We start from the raw sequence: 20,468 nt of genomic DNA, 5'->3' as shown, positions 1-20,468 counted from the left end.
AAGAAGAACGAAAATGTCAAATGAGCAGTGATTCAGAAAAAGGGGTTCTAAAATACTGAAGGAAACAGGTCTCTGCTCTTTTTTTGTGTCCTGTGGCAAAGGATGGTGCCTGTACTTGCTTACCATCGTTAGGGACAGTTCTATGGAAATGGAATTGCTGAGCAGGACCGCAAGCTGTGGGGGTTCCAGTTAGAGGAAGAAGGTGGGAGAGAAAACAGAGCTCAGAATGGGACGTGGCAGCTGGGTCACAGCTGGCCCAGTTCACCTCTTCAGGAAAGCCAGCTGCTGCGCACAGCCCCAGTAAAAGTCAGGTCGCCAAAGGCGAGGCTGCCGGTACACAGGGTACTTTTGCACGCTTGTTTGGTTTGGTGTATGTTTTCCACGTAACCTGCAGTATCACAGCTTACCCAGCGTGGTAAATTGAAACATTAGGATTAACGTGGTATTGGTGGAAAAGAAAATGATTCAATCTAATTCCTTGCCAGGGGATTTTAACCGCCTAGTAGCTTCCTTAGCAATACAATGCTGATATCTGTGAGAGAACCGATGTCTTAAAAGAACTTAAAAGAAGTTGTCGTCACCCTTCTCTTTCCCAGTGGCAGGACCATGCTGTCAATGCAGTTTTGAAGGTCAGATTCCTTTACGTCCCCTTCCTCTCAGCCTGCCCTCTGGTGGGTTCATGGCTGTCTCATTCCAGATCACACAGGACATCGTCACAGGTTGCTCATTAAGCCAAGCCAATATCTGCCGATTCAGCACAATTACTTGTGTGTAGCTCTTCAGTAGGTGCGGTTGTGACTGTTCAGGTGCCTTCCTTGATGGGCGTACACGTTTGCCCTAAGACTGGTATTAACGCTCCTGGTGGCTGATGGGGCATGCAAGAGAAGAGTGCAGTAGCGTGAGAAGAGTACGATAGCACGAGCAGGGTAGGATGGCACGCTTCTGCCGTGTCTCCTTTCTGCAATGCAGTTTGTTTCCATTAGCTTCTGGGGCAGCCCTGCAGTCAGGCTGAATGTGGGAGCCTTCTCGGGACAGAACAAATCAATGCCGTGTTGAGCCTTCCAACCAGACAATCTATCATATGGTAAACAAAATTAATTTCTCTGCAGCGCTATTGTGGTTTAGGTGCTCTTGGAAGATGAGGCTTTTTTTTTTTATTATTTGGGGCACATTTGTATATGTGTCCCCAGATGCATTTTACTGGTGTTGTGAGGTGTGACAGCGGAATAGTACTTTATGTCTTCAGGACAAGAACTTCCATTAAACTAACTAATTCAGAGGCAGTCGCTATAATTCATACTGCAGCAGGGACAATGGCAACCTGCTCCGTCCTGGATATATTTTCAAGAGACTGAACCATGTTAACCAGGTATCCAGGAGGACACAAATCATTGCTGTCTTGATCATATGAGTATGTACATGCTTTAGACTCTGTCTTCTCTTTGTACCATGTGAACACGGGGGAGAAGCTGTACACCCATCTCTCCATCCCGCAGTGTGCCTGGCTTTTTGCAGTCTTAAGCCCTCTTGGTTAAAAAAAGAAAACATCTTGAAACTACGGTGTCCATGCTGTCAGAATAACTGGTTCTTTAATAACTTGGGTTTAAGATTGATGGCAGCTTGGTTGTAATCAGTTCTACAGGACTGTCGTATTGTATTGTGCTTTTAAGATAAGTTCTCAGTGTTCCAAGAGTGTTGGAGGAGCTACCTTGGCCCTAGCAAGGTGCAGCTAAACCAGAGAGTCTTTTTTGCAGTCTATCCTACCCATCTGACAAAGACTGAAAAGCTCGTATGATTTATATAACCTAGAACCCTTATGAGCTTCACAAGAGTGAGATTCTGTAGTATACACAGTTTCAAATAAATTTAAAGCAGAAATTGAACACCCATCACTGTATCAGAAACACAAAACGTTGTGAACAACATCCTGATTTCAACCTGTTACAGGCAGAAGTTAAACTGAATTAAAGGCAGGGAAATTACAATTTTACAAATTGGTTTAATTGAGATGTGTATGGTTTATTTGCCTCAGTGGAGTCTTTCTAAAGAGTTAAATGGCCTTTCTGGTACAGCATCAAGTTTAGTGGACATTAAAAGCCTGAAACACAGTATGGGCAGAGATAAGTATATACCGAGACAGTTTTGATTTTCCTGCTTTGCAGAACTGACAGGCACTAATAGACTACTGGTTTAAAATTCTAAAATTACAGTTGTACAAAAGAGAGAAGAAGAAATATGCTCTTTTCAAAAGAACAAGCAGTACTAAGAAGTTTAACTGTGTCTGGGCATAGGGCTAAGTCTTGAAAATACGCTCTTATCAATTGCCTCACAGGAATTTTCTGCCAAAGAATTCTTGAGCATCTGGCTTTAGGGTCCTAGTCCTGTAGTTCTCCCTCTCACGCAAATTATTCTGTGTTTTTGTCTGAACTAAAATGCAAACTGGGACCAGAGACAGTGCTATGGTTGCACCGTTGATTCCAAAAAGCTGTGGCAGGATAAGGTACGCCTGAAGGGTTTGAACACGGAAGAGTTTCAGGCTCAGTTTCAGGGTTCCTCCTCCCCTTTTTAACTCCTCTGGTGCTCATAGGTATCCCGTGTGTATAAACCATCCTTCAGGAGCAAAATTACCACCCAGAGAGGTGCAGCACTGCAGCACTTGGTGTTGCAGTGACTTTGGGAGCCTGCACACCACGGCCACCCATCTCATTGTCAGTCCCAGAGCTGCTGGGGACTCCTCATGGAATTGATGAGCAGTCAATATAGTTAATTTTTCATTAGTCAGCTTGACCTAATAAGCTCAATATTGCATACAACAAACGGTTATCACTGAGGAGCATTCATTGACTGGAACCGGGGCCAGTGGGGTTTTGTACCGGGCTTGGAAATACCCAACGCTTTTATAAGTGGCCTGGAAGTCTGCATCAAGTCATTGCTAATGATGTATGATTGTTATAAAGACCTAAAAAAGCGGTAAATAATAATGAGGGTAGAGCACATGTGGTGTGTGAACATGATCACTTGGGAAGCCAGGATAATTTTAAGAAAGTTGTAGAAAACACTGCAGCAGCACTAAATGCCAAGGTGTGGGGCTAAGAGGAAGGAGTGAACATTATGGCAACGTAGACGATGTCCTGGAAATGTATAATTTGGACAAGTCACTTGCGGGGGCCTCATCTTCCAGCTTGCTCCGTATGAAACGTTGTATGATGCTGTAACAAAGGACTTCATGGAAATTGCTTTGTGGGCACAAAAGGCTAAAGCATAAGAAGTGGGGAGGATTTTACCATCCTTTACAGCATGTTGAAACCAGCTCCGGAACAGGTACCAAAGTCTGTGTCTGAGGTCTGTGGTTTGGTGGCAAAAGAATTGGTGCATGGGTAACAAAGAGCCCAAAAGTGGTGCAACGGATTTATAGTGTCAGAAAGAAAACTGTGATGACTTGATTACAGTATAAGTGCTTTCAGGGGGAGAAAACAATAGATGCTTACAGCGCTCTTCAGCTGTTCCTAGAAAGCAGTAACCAGAATGAAGACATTCGGGCAGGAATTGATGATTTAAATAGTGAGCCTTAGAATTCACTGCTGAGAGATTTAGATTAGAAGATACTTCTTGGAAGACCTGTCTGAGCCTGTTACAGGTTATGAATTGACTGAAGAATACTTTCATTGCTGAATACAGGATCAAGTGGGTCAATAGTCCTATCCAGTGACCTGCAGATCAGGTCTCTGTCTGTATTAGGAATATTTTATCAAATATAAGAATAACACTATAGTAGTGTTGTGTTTGTTATGTGAATATAGCTATACCTTCGCAGGAATCAACCCAAGTTGGACCAGAAAAAAACCCCACATTTTTCCAGGTATAATTCTATATCCAGAAACATTACTGTGCCAAACACCAGCTATATAATGCCTTAGACGTGGCAGTCCTATTGCATTGAACTGAGAATTTACTTGCAAAAGAGCAGAAAGAGAATCATGAAAATATTACCCCAATCCTAATGTATCATTTATCTTCTCAGCTCTGTATATTTATACATCTATGAGGCCTGGTAGCTAGGAAAATGATCGTTACTCGCTTGCTTAGCCATTCTATCTGATATCTCACAGTTTGTTACATGTATTTTTCCCAGCAGCTGACTTTAGCTACCGAGCGTTCTATGGAGTAAGCCTGCGAACAGCTTGTCCAGCTGAGCTGGAGAGATCAGCCAGGTTGCAAGAGCTGTCAGAAATAATCTGCTGTCTGTACTTTTTCCTTATCTGCCATCACTCTGTTGGCTCGAGCACCGTGGATGTTCTGTTAAGAAAACAAAACAGGATGTTACTCCAGCCTTTGTCAGAAATGTGGTTTTAGCCTTGTGGTTTATTGATGGTAACAATCCAGCCGAGCAGTTAGACGTATTTTAATCTTAATTGGATTTACTTCAGCCTTAACCATGAAAGTTTGTTTAGAAATTCTAGTGTTTTACTTTAGAAGCAGTGGCAAATCTGTGCACTTTATTAATAAAGTCAAGGGCAGTAGGTGGTTTCCTTTTCCCATCTGATCCGTTGATTCCATGGTAGCACTTCCATGGGTGCAGGTGGACAGTGGATTGATGGAATGATGTCGTCCTTCCTTCTTAGAGTCCTGAATTTTATCTTGAAACATTGTTTATTAAACCAGAATGCATTAATATTTTATTCGTAAGATATCCACACGTTTTAGCTGTTCGTGTATTATCTGCTTAGAATTAGACGTTTATTTAATACTTCATCATTCTCTGTACCATCATTTAAAAATAAGAATAATTTCAATAGCGTCTTGCATTAGGTTTAATAATGCATTAGTGCTTCATGTTAGAGAAGGTACTAGAATTTGTAAAGCTGGAAAGATGGTAATCGAATTTCCTCAACATAGTAGGTTTCAGTGTGTTTTTAAAAGGTCAAGTGGTTTCCTGAGAAAAAGTGGATGTGTAAATTGTGCTAGCAGAGCTATTTTCTTTCAAAAGTTGTTCTTTTCCCCATTTAACATTTCATAAGTGTTTCAAAGTAGAAGTCAAGTCTAAAATGTGGTCTTGTTGACTTTGTGGATCCTCCTCATATGAAAGTGTTCTGGGCAAGAGCTTAAGGGACTGGGGTATCTTGCTTTAGCTGGTGCACGTTGGATCCATATGTGCTAGAGCTGGCAGCAGTGGGTGGCTTTCTCTTCTAGTTGCCCAAGGCTACCTTGGCAGCAGCCATCAGCTGAAAACATCCAAGAGGTCCGTAGCTTCAAAGGCCCTTTCAGGCCATGATTTAGCAAGGCACTGGAGAATTGCTTCTGTGGCTGATGTTCAGTGTGTCTTTAAGGGCTTTTGCAGAACAGGGGGCACTGAGCTGGCCTTCCCATCCAACAGCCTTTCTCACACCGGTCCCCCCCTCACAGGGGCTTTATTCAGCAGTGGGTGTTTCTCCCATTTTTACAAGGGGAATACAAGAAGGCAGAAAGCACAGGATTCAGGAAAGTGATAAATGTGTTATGTTAACCATCTTTTGCCTCCCTTGAAAACTTCTTAAAGTCATTACAGAAGGAAAATATAGATGTTTCGGGCATAGAAATCCAGACCATTTAAGCAGTGCACGTTTCAATATTCTTCAAAATCAGAATCTCAAAACAAAATGGAAGTGTTTCACAAAAATTCTCAGTCAGAGTTATACTAGACAAAAACCTGAGGTGAAACATAATCACAAGGGGAAAATACTTAGCTAATTGGAAACACTTTGCAGATTTTAAAAAATGAGCTGTATTTCATTAAAAGTTCTAGTGACATGCTACATATTACAAATTAATTTAAATGGAAAATATTAGTGAACCTTTTTTTTAAAAAAAATGTATAATTAGGGAATCAGATTATTTCACCCTTTAACAGATAAAACTAAATCACTGCTGGGAGTCTACCCACGGCCAGCATGCTGTTGCGTGGTGGACTGCTCATTATAGTTCTGCAGTCCTAAAGCACTCCTCTGCTTTTATCTCAGTGAGCATCTGTTTCTATTATTTACAGTTTCTGTTTCTATGTCTTGCCAAAAGCGTTAAAAAACCCCTATATGTACAAGTTTAAACCTTTTCATTTGAAATAGATTATTCTTTTATAGTAAAATGTCTGCAAGGCATAAATACACAAATTGAAATGCCACTTTCAGACAGAACTGAAAGTCTGCAGCTCACTTTGGCCAAAGGCTACTTTTTTTGCTGCACTGCTGACACAGAACAGATTTTTATCTCTGAAATGCCATTTTCTATCTGTATGAGTGCATTTGGTTTCTTCTGCTTGGCAAAGGCTTGTACAAATAATGACCTCACTTTTGTTGTTTCCATTGGCTTGTGTGTACTCATCCACATCCCTAGGAGAAGGAGCTGGTGCAACCTTGGCAGATGTAGCAAGTGTGACAAAGCACCTGTGTGGTCCAGGGCTTTGGGGCACAGTGGTGGTTAAATCCAGCATTTTCATGCTTTCTGAAAGAACGTGAAATCAATGTTTTTAATATTTGAAGTTGCAGTCGTCTTAGTTTGTGTCCTGTTGATGAGGGTTGATGCTGATTGCCTTGGATTCCTTACCTTTTTTATCTTTCTGGTCATGTAACGAGCATGAAATTATTCTTGTTGCACCCTGCATTGCCTCCAGTCTTCTAGGGCAGTTGAATTGCTGTAGCTTTGGTGATCACAGCAGAAGGCCAAGCTCTATTTTGTCTTATAAATCAAATAACCAAGAGCAGAATTTAACCCCAGAAGATATATTTTTTAAATTGTTTCAGATAACTTTTCATGTTGCAAATGGTCCAGTAATAATATATGGAAAAATATACAGTATTCCCCAAAGCCTTTCACTAACTACAATAAAATGCAATGATATGAGTAATGACCTTTTGACAGTTCGTCCTATTCCGTCCTCAGATCTTGCAGTGTGATTAAACTTAATTAGGAGGCTTGCACATAGTTAATAAGACCTTTCTTATTAATGGCTTCTACCTGAATACTGGATACCCATGGGGTTACAGACCAATAGAAATCTAAAATAAGAGCTGAGCACAGTGTTTTCTATTTGCCATTGATCATGTATATAATGTGAGTATTATTTCTGTCAAGAGACATTCTATATTGCAGCTCTTTGCTAATATGAAATGAAGATCATCCAGATTGCTACCTGGGCAAAAGTCAGAAGAACACGTTCAGTAGCTGCTAGCACAGACTTAGCTAATTTTGGATACAGTAGGGTGGAAATATTCTCCATTTTCCAGCTGTTGAAAACCTACTGAATAAGAAAGTGCTTACAGTAATCTTCTGGTTAAATTTCTATAGGAAAAATACCCTTAAATGCTGTGTGACATTATGATTTAGAAACAGTTTAGAGTCCTTTTACCTTGGAGAACTGCAGAATGTCACTCTTGGAGTGATGTGGGGCATGGCACTCTACTTATAACAATTCATTTTTTTATATACTTTAATTTTCCTCTTTAATGATTTCTATCAATTTTCCTGCCTATTTTAGCAGCAGTCATACAATATTAGCTCCTTTAAATACTGCACAGGCAGTACAAAGGATCTGTTAAAAACTCCTGATAACAAAATATGACCTTTAATTTATCAGACAAGTCCTGTGTTTTCTTATCTCCTCTTGTTGCTTTTCATCTTCTCTTGCTTGCTTTTGATATAATACACCAATCTCTCAAAGCAGGCGATCCAGCATTGCACAGACTGAGACAGTTATTGCATTACAGCGAGGAAGTGAGAGTCAGGAAGAGCACACTCTTCATTTAATTACTAATTAATCCAGTGAAAAATAATCAAAAACAAAACAGGGCGGAAGGTAGTTGATTTGAAGTGAAGGTTCAGATCTCCCTGAGAGGTTAATGAGAGTTCTCAGTTTTATCCTGTAGAAAGCTGTAAAAATATGATTTAGTTTGTTTAATATGCAAGCATGAAACAAGGCGCTTAGAGGTGAAGAGAAGATGTTTTGGTACAGTCTGAAGTGCCGGTGGAATGGTACATCTTCCAAGAAATCTGGTAATTGGATTCTTCTTTAAGGCAACCTGAGTTTTGCTTTGTGTTTAGCAGTGTTATAAGCCACTGATGAGAGACTTCACCCTGCTATGAAGACTGCTGTCAGTCATTCTGTGAGCAGAAAATTCTCTTGGGATGCTTAGTGTTCATTATAAGGAATTTGGGAGTCTCTGTAGGGTGAAAAGGCCCATATTATTACGGTCGCTTAATATGAACTTGCCAGGTTTGACACTTTGAAGTTTGAAGAAGTTACACCTCACGGGGATTTCTTTTTTCATAGGTTAGCCCTTCTGGCAGAAGGTAAGGCGCTGCAGAGTTGCACTCTTACTTATTTTTTTCTCTAACTTTACAGTTTATTTGCAACTGTATCTACTCACCAAGCTGATGGTAAGGTTTGTTCAAGATGCCCAACGGGGAAAAAAAATACACAGCCTAGAACTGTGTGTCTGCCTTCTCTTTGAACGCTGAAGGAGGCCCAGACTAGCCCTCTGGATATGTAACTCCTCGTACAATAGCCTTGGAGGATGACCACTGTATACTCCTCCTCCATCTCTCCCAGTTCATCATCCTACACATCATAACAGGTAGAGCTGACGCATTTTAGCACGAGAAGAAGACACATGGCTTCATCTGATCCATCTAGCACTCAATTCCTGGATCAAACACAGGATAGCCAAGTCTAAGCACTCAGCAGAAATATAGGTCAGGGCAGTGTCAGCATCCCCCTCAAACACAGGGATTTCCTGGGATGGACCTGGACATCTTGTCCTCTGCCCCATGCAACCCAGTCTCATGCCAGTATATCCTGGACCCAGGGTGCTGTGATGGAAAACATGATCTTGTGTTTGCAGGCATAAAGGCAAGCTTACTGATGGGTGCTGAGGGCGAGATGCTTGTGGGCAATAACAAGGCTACGTGTGAAGGCAACAGGCAGGATCAGTTGATGAGATGCGCTAAATGCGTAGTATTTAGGAGCGAAGTTTGTTAGACTTGCCAGAGGTCTACAATGGTAGGTGACGCACACCCTGCCCAGCGGGCATGGGAAGTCTGGGACCGCGCTCTGGGTCTGCAGGGTACGTGTGAGTGGGGAGCCCCAGCCCCAGTGAGCTCTCGAAGCGGTCTTTGGTCAAACAGAGCTGTGTAGCCATAGCCACCGAGTTCTTTAGGTGACAGTTGAAGACTTTAAATTTGGATCTTTAGATAGCTTTAGAGAATGCCTGTGTATTGGCTATTTGAAACGCATTACAGGCTGAGTCTACTGTATTGTTGACATCTATTTATGTTGTGACTGTGATGACTCTGAAAGCATCCACATATGGCCAAGACGCAGAGCCAGTGTGAACACCAGAATGACAGAATTACATGCAAGTCACATCAATGTTTGTGCTTGCAATTGATAGCACTTAAAATACCACTCCCTCTTTTGCTGGGATGGGGCAATCTGCACGTGCAAAGTCATCTGTTGTATCAAGTTTTAGACCACAGTCCTTGCACCTCAAGTTTATTCCAACTTTAAGATATAGTTGTGTACACAAGTGTGCGTCCACAGCACTAGCAATACATGATTCAAAAGAACCGTAGCATGGGCCGTTACTGGGACTGTGCTTTGGTTTCCCAGCCTGGCCACATGAGACACTGGATGGACTGTTCGCCCCCGTACCACAGAGCTGCCGTGGCTTCCCTTCGTGCCATGCAGTTGATGCTCCAGCTGGGTTTCATCCCTAACTGCATCTGGAGGAATGATATGGCTCTCTGCCTTCCTCTTGCAGATGTCAGTGGAGTCATGATTCAGAAATTGCAGTGTCAAGATCATGATGAGCAAAGCCAGGGAGAGGGGTTGTTTGTAAATGGAGATAGCCCTTGGTTTCACCACTCTGTTATTTATTTCCCTAACAGATCACTAAGACTAACAAGGTAAATTTGTATTCAGTTAAAGGGTGTGTTTCAAAGAAAATATTCTTTAGTCTAGGTTGCTCTTCACAGACTCTCGATTTTCAACCTTCTTACTTATTCTCTTTCAAGGATGCTGCTATTTCACATCAATAACTGACACCTTTATTTCAGAGAACAAAATAGAATTACACTCCAGCGCTGACAATATAATAAATCAGGAGGGATAAAATACATACTAGTGAAGTTCACATAGTTGGTTTGTCCCAGCTGACCTATAGATATAAAGGTATGATTAAAGTTTTTTTGGACTGCTTCTTCTCAATCTTGCCACAAGATTTAGCTCTGACTCAAAGATTTGACCTTTGCTGCTCCTCTCTGCTTACCTCGATTCTTTGGAATTATTGTTATTCCCTTGAAGCCTCTCTGCCCGCACAGAATTAATACTGTGTTGTGACAAAATATTATCTATTTGGCAGGAGAATGAAGCCATCTAGAATTCAATCAGGTGAGACAATGTCACAGTGCGCATCCTGAGTGAATCATCTTTACCCAGCTTTTTTAATCAAAGAAATCTTGGCCTTCCTGGTTAGGAAGAGTCATGCTGGATAGTCACATAGCTGTCTACAATTAAAATTTAGGCATATCAGTTGTTTTTTGTGAATTATGGTTGGAAAGCATGCCTGCCAGAGCACTTAATCTTTCAAGTGGATAACAGAAATAAAATCTCAAAGCCACAAGTTGATTTAGAATATGAACATATTTATTAACCTTCTTGGAAGTGCTTTTACTGAAGAAGTTCCTTGTGGTTCACCATATAGGTAAAAAAAAAGCATAAATAAAGGATGAGAAATATGCACCGGGTACTCCTGAGAAGACCAGTGTGTGCTGTTTATGTTTTCCTCGGTGGGGGTGAGATTCCCAGATGAAGTATGTGCACACAGTTGTAACGAATTCAGTGGGGCTGCCCCGAGTCATTGGGGATGGTCGTGTGACACAGCAGCTCTTTGAGAAGGAGCAGTTACTGAAAAATGTGTGTTCTTCACCGGGTAATAATAGGAAGTTCGTTACTTTTAATGTTGTTTCCATTATTTTCAGTGCTACGTATTAGGGTTTTGGTTGTTTGTTTTTTTTTTTTAATGTGGTTGTGAAGTTAACCTATGTGTCTACTGATTTCATCATTATTAAACCTATGGGTTCTCCTTGAAACTATATCCGGATAAGTTCCACACCATTTCCCCCTAGCCCTTCCATTTATATTATATACTAGCAGAATTTAAGCTAATGTAATAGTGTCAAATTGAGATGCGTTTGACAATGCACTTTTCCTCTGATGAGGGATGGGATAATGTAATCAGCAATTTGTGTGTGTGTGTGACCTTCACAAATCAAATGGTTATTTCCTTGCTTTTCATTTGTATTTTGCTCCCAGTGGTGCAAGGCTGCTGCAGTTAGTATAAAACATAATTTATAGATAGAATCACATTATAATAGGGTGCAATATTCTCAAAAAAACCATCCATACTGCATGGACTTTTTAATGAAATAATTCCAAGAAAAGTATAAGCTGGCCAAGACTAAATTTAAAGTTGCTGATACACAGAGGAGTTTCCACGATCACCATAGAGATGTCCTGGAGCAGCTGCTCAGTAGTGAATGTGGAGGCAGCAATAAACCTTGTCTAGGATACACCACATGACAGCCATGGAATTACAGTAGAGAGATGCCATAGCAGTAACGATCCGACTGATGGCTGCAGGTCCTTCTACCAAATGCACCTGATTTACACCCAGTGGTTGAATAAACGTAGATTTTAATGCCTTCCCGACATATGCAGTTGTGAGCACTGTTTCATTTTGACATGGCTGTATGGTTTTTGTGAGGTCCAGGGAGTGTTTTTGATGAAAGGCATCCAGTGAGTAACAGCGGATGAATCTGATGAGGGAATGCTGATCTACATCCATGAGGCTCATTCCCATTGCCTTAATAGATTCCCTATGCCCACAAACAACTTCTGAACATTTTAGCCTTTTCTTATAAATTGCATAGAATAATCCTGCCCATTCCCCCCCTTTTTTTTTAAAAAAAAAAAACCAAAACCAAAAACAAAAAACAAGCCCAAAACCAAAAAAATACCATACCCAACAGCAACAAAACCACATGATTCACATGTTTTAAGTAAAGGAAACCTTTTGGAAACAGGACGTTCTCTCACTTACTCAGTGAAACACCTGATAATGCCTGAATAAAAACAGCGGAAACATCCTATTGAAAAGCTAAACATAAGTGTTAAAAGTAACTGGCTGTCAAAGAATAGAAAGCATTAACTCACTGTTATGTATTTTAGTTATTTTAAATTGAAGATAGAAATCCAGAGCAGAAACATGTAAGATCACACTACTTGTATTTGTTCCCTTGTTATCACTGGCATTCCTCATGTTTTTTCTGTAAGTCTCAAATTTCTGTTTATTCACGAGAATAAGTGAAGGAGCCCAGGATGAAGAACTGTAATTTTAAAGGTCATAACGGGAAAAAAAGATACTTAAGACAGTCTGTATTCTTATAACATCACAGGACTTGTGTTCTGAAGTCTTTTATTCTAAATTTACAGTTTCTTGGAAAGGCAGAAAAGGGAAAACTTCAGTAAAATTTTGCTTTTCAGAGAATGTTCCTGAAAGTTAGGAATAGAGTAAAAAGTACGTATGAAAAAAAATGTGCATGTTTTTATATATACACGTATGTACTTTTTAATATTGACATGCATATAGAAGTTGACATAGCGTATTTGCCTGGAGAAGTTGTGGCACCAGCTTCTGCGGTTGTCCAGCGCAGCTGTGGAAGTGTGCTGGAAGTGTGCAAGGTCAGGTTGAATGGGCTTTGAGCAACCTGGGCTAGTGAAAGATGCCCTTGCCCATAGCAGGAGGGTTGGACTAGATGATCTTCAAATGTCCATTCCAACCCAAACCATCTTATAATTCTATTTTAGAAAGTGAATGGAAAAAAGAACCTCCTCTCAAAAGAAAATAGATCAGCTTCTGGCATAGTGAGCCGTGTCCATGCTAAACCAAACGAGGGAGGCATGGCATGGGGAAAGCAGCAGTTCACATCGCTGCAGAGCGAGCGTCTGCATCAAACCGCCGTGGAGTTTGGCACAGAAGCTGATGATCTTGCTTTTTCTGGAGGCTATGGCACAGATTCTGCCCTGCGAGCCTGTTGTGTCTGGTGGTGCTGGTAGTGGGGATAACTGTCTGACAAACTTGAGCCTTGATTTTCTCAATTTGGATAATACTTTGGTTTGATAATTAGCAATAGGATTCTTCTAGCTCCAGAAAATGTATTTCTGAGCAGTACCCGGGCTACTGCAGCCTATACTTACGTTTCCACTGCAGATGCAGGACTCGGTTGGTTGGTGGGTTTTGAAGTCAAGGCAAGTATGTGCGTTGGAGCTCGTAGGATTGACTTTGGATTGGGACCTGACTTAGGAATGACTGCTTTTTACTCATCTGGCTCTTCTTATCTCTCAGGTTCTTTACTAATATGAACCAATACAATGGAAGAAAAAGGTATTGTTCATCTAAAATACTACTGCCTCCCAAAGCCTGTACGTTGAAGGAAATACTTAGGTTCACCGTTCCACTAAGTTTTATGTAGAAGACATGGTTTTCTGGGGGATCTCACCTATGTCATTCAAGCACAGAAAACTATCATTAGAAAAAAATATTTGAAGTGATTTGCTAATTATTCCTCGTCTGATATTTTACTGACTGTATCAGCCTCATTTTATCTCATTGTTTTATTTTAAAAAGTCAAAAGTCTCCGCATGGACTGAGAATAGATACGGTCTGCAGATATGGCAAGTTTGGGGTTTGCATTGCCCAATTCTGAATTTCTGAAACCCCACTACAGATGGGGTCTCGCTAATTTTTAAGGTGCTTGCACGTTTCAGAACTAGGCTACTTTTCAGCACATCACTTTTGTCAAAGCCTTGGTGTTCCTTCAAGACATTGTCAACGTGTCCTATGAGAATGTACAAGCGGTGAATACCCTGGTCTGTCCTGTACTGTACATTTGAATCTCTGGAATGTATTTAAATGAAGCGAAGAAGAATGTGTTTTTTCTGATTAGGAAATAAGTTACAGCAGGTCTCTTAGTAGACAGCAGAAGCAAGTGTGCCTTAGACGGTGATTAAGAGTGGTGTTCTTCTTTAAATGACTAACCTGGAGTGAGAGGTTGGATGTCTTTTGAAAACTTAAAACTGTTTCACCTGAACATGTTTAACTAGTTAATAAGAAACATCAAAAAAGACAAAACCCTGAGGTCAATGATCATTTTTTGTAAAGCCATTCGATGATGTTTAAATTTGTTTTTTGGGTCTGTCTATAACATAAGTTTAATAACCTAGCTCAAATGCAGATTTCTAATTTTCAATTAACATAGGAATAATTTTGTTTGCTAAAATAAAATAAATGAATGAATGAAAAGTCTGAACCATGAAATGTTCTAGGTAGCACTTTTTAAAATTCCAAATTCAAAAAATCATGTGGCAACTGTATAGCTCAAGCTTTAAGTATTAACTTTTAACCTTTGACCTTACAGATTTTAACCAATGAAATGTCTCTTTAAACTTTAAAGGAAACAATGATAACGAGCGCCTGGCGATTGCTAGACAGCGAATTCCATATCGACTTGGTCGAGTAGTTGATGAATGGCTACTCGACAAAGGTAAAAAACATTGATTAAAACTTCAAATAAAAAAATAATTTGAACATAACCAAGTAGTACTTCATTGTAACACTAATAAACATAAAAAATAAATTTCAGTAAAACTAAATTAAAAACAAATTTAAAAAAGTAAAATATAGAGTAATCTTTGCATACCTTGTATAATAATTTCTATACGTTTCTAGAGGTACCAGCTGTTTAATAATCTTACCCTGTTAACTTAAGGTTAAAGGGACTGTTAAATATAATCCACTAACTCAATCTATGAAGGTACTCATAGCAAACATTAACCAAAAATTATAAATCATTCATAGATTATATTACACGTTCCAGCATCTAAATTATTAACTAAAAATATATGTAGTTATGATATCTTCATTACGGTCCTGAAAAAAAAAAATTTGTTTAAACTGTAGGTATCTTAAATAGTGGGCAATATGAATTGCCAATCAAAATGAAGTCCCTTTAACGTTTGCAACCTTCTAAGGGGATTTTGGAACAAACACTAATTAAAACAGAACTTAAAGTTGTGTGCATGCTTTTTGTGAGCAGAAACCAATCTGCTAAAGTGACTATTCTGTTTACTAAGAGTGGTACTGTTGCTGAGGATATCTCTGTTTAATGGAAATGTGCCATGATTTCTCCATCGGTATGTGTGTCATTTCTGAAGCCGCTTTTACATCTAAAATCTTTTATTTTAATTGATAGCCTTGCTGAAAGCCAATCAGACATCTATTTTTGAATCTGCCTCTGATACTCAGCGTGAACCATGTGTTTCTTTTCAGTGTGTATGTTGAAGGAAAATAAACATTTTAATACAAAAAGGAAACATTTAATTAAAGATGGAAATATTTTATTCACTGATAGAGAAATAAGAGAGATTACTGCATAACATATTCGTTCAAATTCACTTGACCCAATGACTTGTTGGCTTATATGTAAACTCTCCCTGTGTGTATATACATATTTGTATATGTCTATACATACTTAAACTCACATGTACATACTTAAAGCTATAGGCCCTGTGCTGTATTTCGTGGAAAAAAACTTTGAGATGTTGGCAGACTTCAAGAAACAGTAACCTTAAGGAGTTAGAAACCTGGCATTCTTGACACGCCAAAAAATGTTAACACTGTTTTCAGGTAAAAGGGAGAGGGGTATCATTTGTAGTACTAAATACATTTGTAAATATATTTGATTGGCCTTTTAGCAAAAAAAAAAAAAACAAAAAAAACAAAAAAACAAACCAACAAACACCAAACACAAAAAACCAATCCCAAAACTTCGCAAACTAAGAAAAATGCAAATGCTCTCAAAATTTATGCATTTCATGGACACCTCATTAAAAAGCAATGAATTATGAGTCAAATCCTTTTCTTATAGTTTATTGCTCTCATTATTCACCCCATGACGATCTGTTATCACTTGTGTAGAGTACAGTGTTCACAGTCAACATTTTTGCATGTGTACAATATTATCTTCACAGGGCGTCAGCTCACAATCTTCAATAGCCAAGCAACCATAAAAATTGGAGGCAAGGAACGTGGCCACCCTTTCCAAGGCCAGCTCTCTGGTCTTTACTACAATGGCTTGAAAGTTCTGAATATGGCAGCAGAAAATGATGCCAACATCGTGATAGAAGGAAACGTGAGACTTGTTGGTGAAGTGCCTTCCTCTATGACAACTGAGTCCACAGCCACCGCGATGCAGTCTGAGATGTCCACGTCAGTCATGGAAACAACCACCACTTTGGCCACGAGCACCGCCAGAAGAGGAAAGACCCCGACAAAAGAACCTATTGGTCAGGTTAGTCGGCTTCCTCGCCTTTTGCAAATATTTTCCCGTCTTTGAGTGTGGTTTCCTATATCACATTCACTCTGCAGATGAAATGGTTCCCGTTGGAGAACCGCATGACTTGCAGGTGAAAGTTCTGTGCCGTACGTGGCTGGTGGATGCAATGTTGATCAGCATGTGGAGGGGAAGGAAGAGCTCTGCTGTTCTTCTCAATTAGGCAAACTTAGCCATTCAGATTTTTCTTGTGCTGAGGTTGATTGCCCCGTCACCCATCTTCATAGCAGTGTGATTTTGAAATACCCTTCCTTCCTTCGATGGCTGATATTGATTATGTTCAGCGTAGGAATGCAGGATGTGTGGGATTAGAGAGAATGAAATGAAGTGGTGGCTTTCTCCGTAAGATAGAGAACAGATACCCAGTTTGAAGAGGGAACAAGGAAAGGACTAGAAGATGGAAGAGGTGGGAAAAGCAGGAACTGGCACTTTCTCTGGTCCCGTGATTATCTTCTCGGGCAGAATTCCTCATAAGAGGCAGCGGCAGCAGGAGGAATTAAGAGCACTCTGGTCCCTGGGAGATCAGGCTCCCGGTCAGAGGCTGTTGTCGACTCTTGGTTGAGGTTATTTGTGTCTCATGAATTTAGTGATACGTTCAGTAGCTTTCAGGTTTTGTCGGGATCTCGGTATAATATGTGGGGGAATTTAATTATCAGGAAAAGGAAGGGGGGAAAAACAGGTGAGAGAATTAAGTACCTTCATCCTGTGGCTACTCTGAGTAACAGCATAAAGACTTTGTGCTTTAAAAACTTAAAATTTGCCAGGACATTCAGGTGGCAGGGAGGCAGATCCTTTTATATTTATTCTGTCTTAAAAAAAAACCAACCAACCGAAAAAAACCACCCACCCAACCACCACCACCAAAAAATAGATTGCCAAGAGCTTTTCCTCTGTTGACCAGGCTCACATGCTTGTGTGCCCTGAGATCCAGAGGTAGGAAAAGGAGAAAAGAAAGCGTCACGAGCCGTAGGGAGGAACAGGAGCACAACGTGATGAATGAGGTTAATTCTGTCAAGAACGGAGGCGAACAGGCTGATTAGGTGGGAAGGCTGAGTTCAAGTTGCCTGTTTTCTGTGTGAAACCTCAACTCACGCTTGGAATTTGATCAGGGCATCAGACTTGACACTTCAGCTTCTCTGTCTGTAGTATTTTTATACGCTTTCTACTCTGAACCTGAACATTTCATTTAAAGGTGAGCTTTTTTAAAAAAAGTATTTGTATTTGTATTTTCAAACACACACGGGTTTAATGCATTTTTCTTGTTTATGTAAAGTGCATGAAAATCCAAAGGGAAAGAAAAGAAGGGAGCGGGGAGGGCAACTAAAACCCAACTATGGGTACGTGGAACCAGCCACCTCTAAAAAACGGCATCCGTTGTAGACTGTAACTTGCGGATCTTTTAATGATCTTTGTAGTAAGCTACAGTATTTTTATTAAATAGGCATTAAATTATTATTAATTCTGTTGTAAGTAGTATCTCACACTTTATTGTCCAAGTAGTCTGATCTCAGTACTTGCAGCAATGCAATGTAAAACTTCATCAAATTTACTCAGAGGAAGTTCTGCATCTAAAAGTGCAGGACATCCTGACAGCGTGGAAGAATTTGGGCTGAATTAATGCTACTAAATTATAGTTAAACTGAGTTAAACTGTTCTAACGGTGGCCAGCATGCTTTTGGCCTCTGCCACTCTCTCAAGTAACTCCCAGGCACACTTTGGGAGGAAGAACATCGCAGGGACCATTCCCAGTTGGCACCTTGCACGGTCTGCGGGCAGTGGGAGTTTACTGGGACGGTTGCTTTGCCAGCTGGTCTCAGTTTCCAGGAATATTCCCCAGTATGATTTAGACACTTATTTGGATGTTTAGCCACTAAGATTTTTCTTTTTGAGGTGTTCCAATGGCATATTTGGGGAAGAAAAAGGTTTCTTAAGCTAACAGCTGGGGAGAGGTGTAATTTTTTCTGAAGATGGAAACAAACATTTAGGCAAAACAACCTGCCAGAGATTTTCTGTCTCTAGACTCTGGCTCCTGAAATAAGGGGTCGCCCTTCCAGATTTTATCAGAGCATCTACACCATGGGTTTAGAGCACCTCCCTGCCACTGGAGCAGAGTGACCTCGGTCCAACTGTACCATTCCCGTATCCTCTTCTGGCTAAAGGGGCTACACCCCAGCGCTGTGAGCACTTGCTCTTTAATGTCCCACCATCACACACCTCAGGCAGGCCCCAGGGGCATCCAGAGGTGCACAGCATCTTGCCAAAGCATGTTCTGAAGGTGAAGATTTTGATCAAGCTCTCACCTGTTAGCCCGGCCGGTGCTAATACTCAATGCAGCTCATTTGAAACTTGGTATACGAGAGCCTGAAATCAATATTTCTGAGGAAAGCATTCAGCGTTGGTGTCGTTACAGCACGTGGCACCCCAAGTATATAACTGAGCCCTTCTGGCCATTAATAATACACAGTGGTTGACTTCAGCTATGTCTAAACATCCTGCCCGGTAGGATTTGTGTTGTCATTATGACTATATGCTTAATTAGTCAGGGACTGCACTGGAACGCAGTTTGCAATCAGGCCTGTGATTTGATTTAAAGAGATTGATAACATCCCGAAGTCAAAGGTGAAATCTGTCTGCAGGATGCTGTTATTCATGCAACAGACTCAGACCTACGAAGCTACTGAATCAAATTAAGGACATAATATCTTCTCTTCATTAATACCCATTTTCTTATTCTACTTGCATGCAGTAATTTCTATGCTGGTGACCCATAAGACTCCCACAGGTCTGTCCTTCAGGGTGCTAAGTAGTCACTTTCCATCTTGGTGTCACAGGGAGATGAAGGCACTCACTACCTCGTGCAAAATCTACTGCTAATTTCTGCATTCCCTTTCATTTTTGCCCTTTACATTTTTTTCTTATTGTTATTTATATATCACCTCTGCAAGAGTGTCAACTACATTGACATACTGTAATGCACAAGAAGAAAAGTTACCTTCCTAGCATTAATTAGGTTACTGAAGAAAACATGTAGCTGAACAGCAATTGCTAATGAAAAAACCTTACATTACTGCAAACCAGTGCATGTCTGAAATAGAATAGAAGCAAATGATCTAATCAGTCGGAGATTGTTTGCTCCATTTGCAGAGGTATTGAATTCAATTAAAGAATACAATACTTAAAGAAGATCATTTCAGTCTCTATTTATAGGAAATGTTCTTTTTAAAAACCTACAATGTTAGTGCTTAAATTGATGGTGTATGTGCTTCTCAGCAGATATCTAACTAATGCAATATATCATACAAGATAGACATGATACTTCCAGAAAGTATGTTGAGTACTGTGGTGCATGGTTTTAGACAAATGAGGTCTTGGTGCTTCGTAAAAAAAAGGTGCTTTTTGTTAGTGACTCTGCTCTAACTGAAGGTTTTCCCTACTTGGAGGCTGTGTCATATTTTAACAATGGGTGTTTTGCTGATGACAGACATCTTAATTATTATACTTGGAAATGTAGATTTTTCAAAGGGGAGAAAGGTACTCAAAGCCTATTGAACGTCAATGGTAGGTGAATGCCTCATTTTCCTTAGTGCCTTAAAAATCCCACCCCCCACCACTCCACCCCTTTGATTATAAGGGCATCTAGAGCTGTCAGCCTTCATGCAAGGCACTGCGTAAACACATAGGAAGTGACAGCCCCTGCCTCAAATAGCTTACAGAATAAACAAAAGGTATCAGGTAAGGAGAAGGGGGGGAAAAAAATAAAGAGGAAATTAGGAGGTGGGAGGAAGAGGGAAATAAAGAAAGCATTGCACTCAGTGTTAACAAGCAACGTGTGGATTTGCATCCATCATAGGAAGGATAATTTACTGCCTGGTTTTTGATCTATTTGCTCTTCAGATAGCACCCGCTGCGCTGCAGCTGTCCCCTAGGGTCAGTCACCGTGCAGCTTACAGCAGACTCTGGAGTAGGCAGTTTGTCCCACTTGAGCAGCT

General features: G+C 40.4%; 1 protein-coding gene across 14 annotated transcripts in view; it reads left to right on the top strand.

The window, feature by feature from the left end:
- The window catches only part of NRXN1 (neurexin 1), a 730,370-nt gene that overhangs the window by 614,798 nt on the left and 95,104 nt on the right, over positions 1-20,468 (top strand). For 9 of the 14 annotated variants that reach the window (XM_080407807.1, XM_080407800.1, XM_080407812.1 and 6 more), the window contains 2 exons: positions 14,542-14,631; positions 16,118-16,437. In XM_080407807.1, coding sequence (XP_080263933.1) covers positions 14,542-14,631; positions 16,118-16,437 — 410 coding nt within the window. The remainder of the gene's footprint in view (positions 1-14,541; positions 14,632-16,117; positions 16,438-20,468) is intronic. The other 5 variants (XM_080407815.1, XM_080407814.1, XM_080407813.1 and 2 more) reach the window with 1 other exon arrangement.

The sequence above is a fragment of the Falco punctatus genome (assembly GCF_963210335.1).
Source record: "Falco punctatus genome assembly, chromosome: 12".
NCBI classification, from domain to species: domain Eukaryota; kingdom Metazoa; phylum Chordata; class Aves; order Falconiformes; family Falconidae; genus Falco; species Falco punctatus.
Note: the sequence above shows the minus strand (reverse complement) of the source record. Positions and strands in the feature narration are given on the sequence as shown.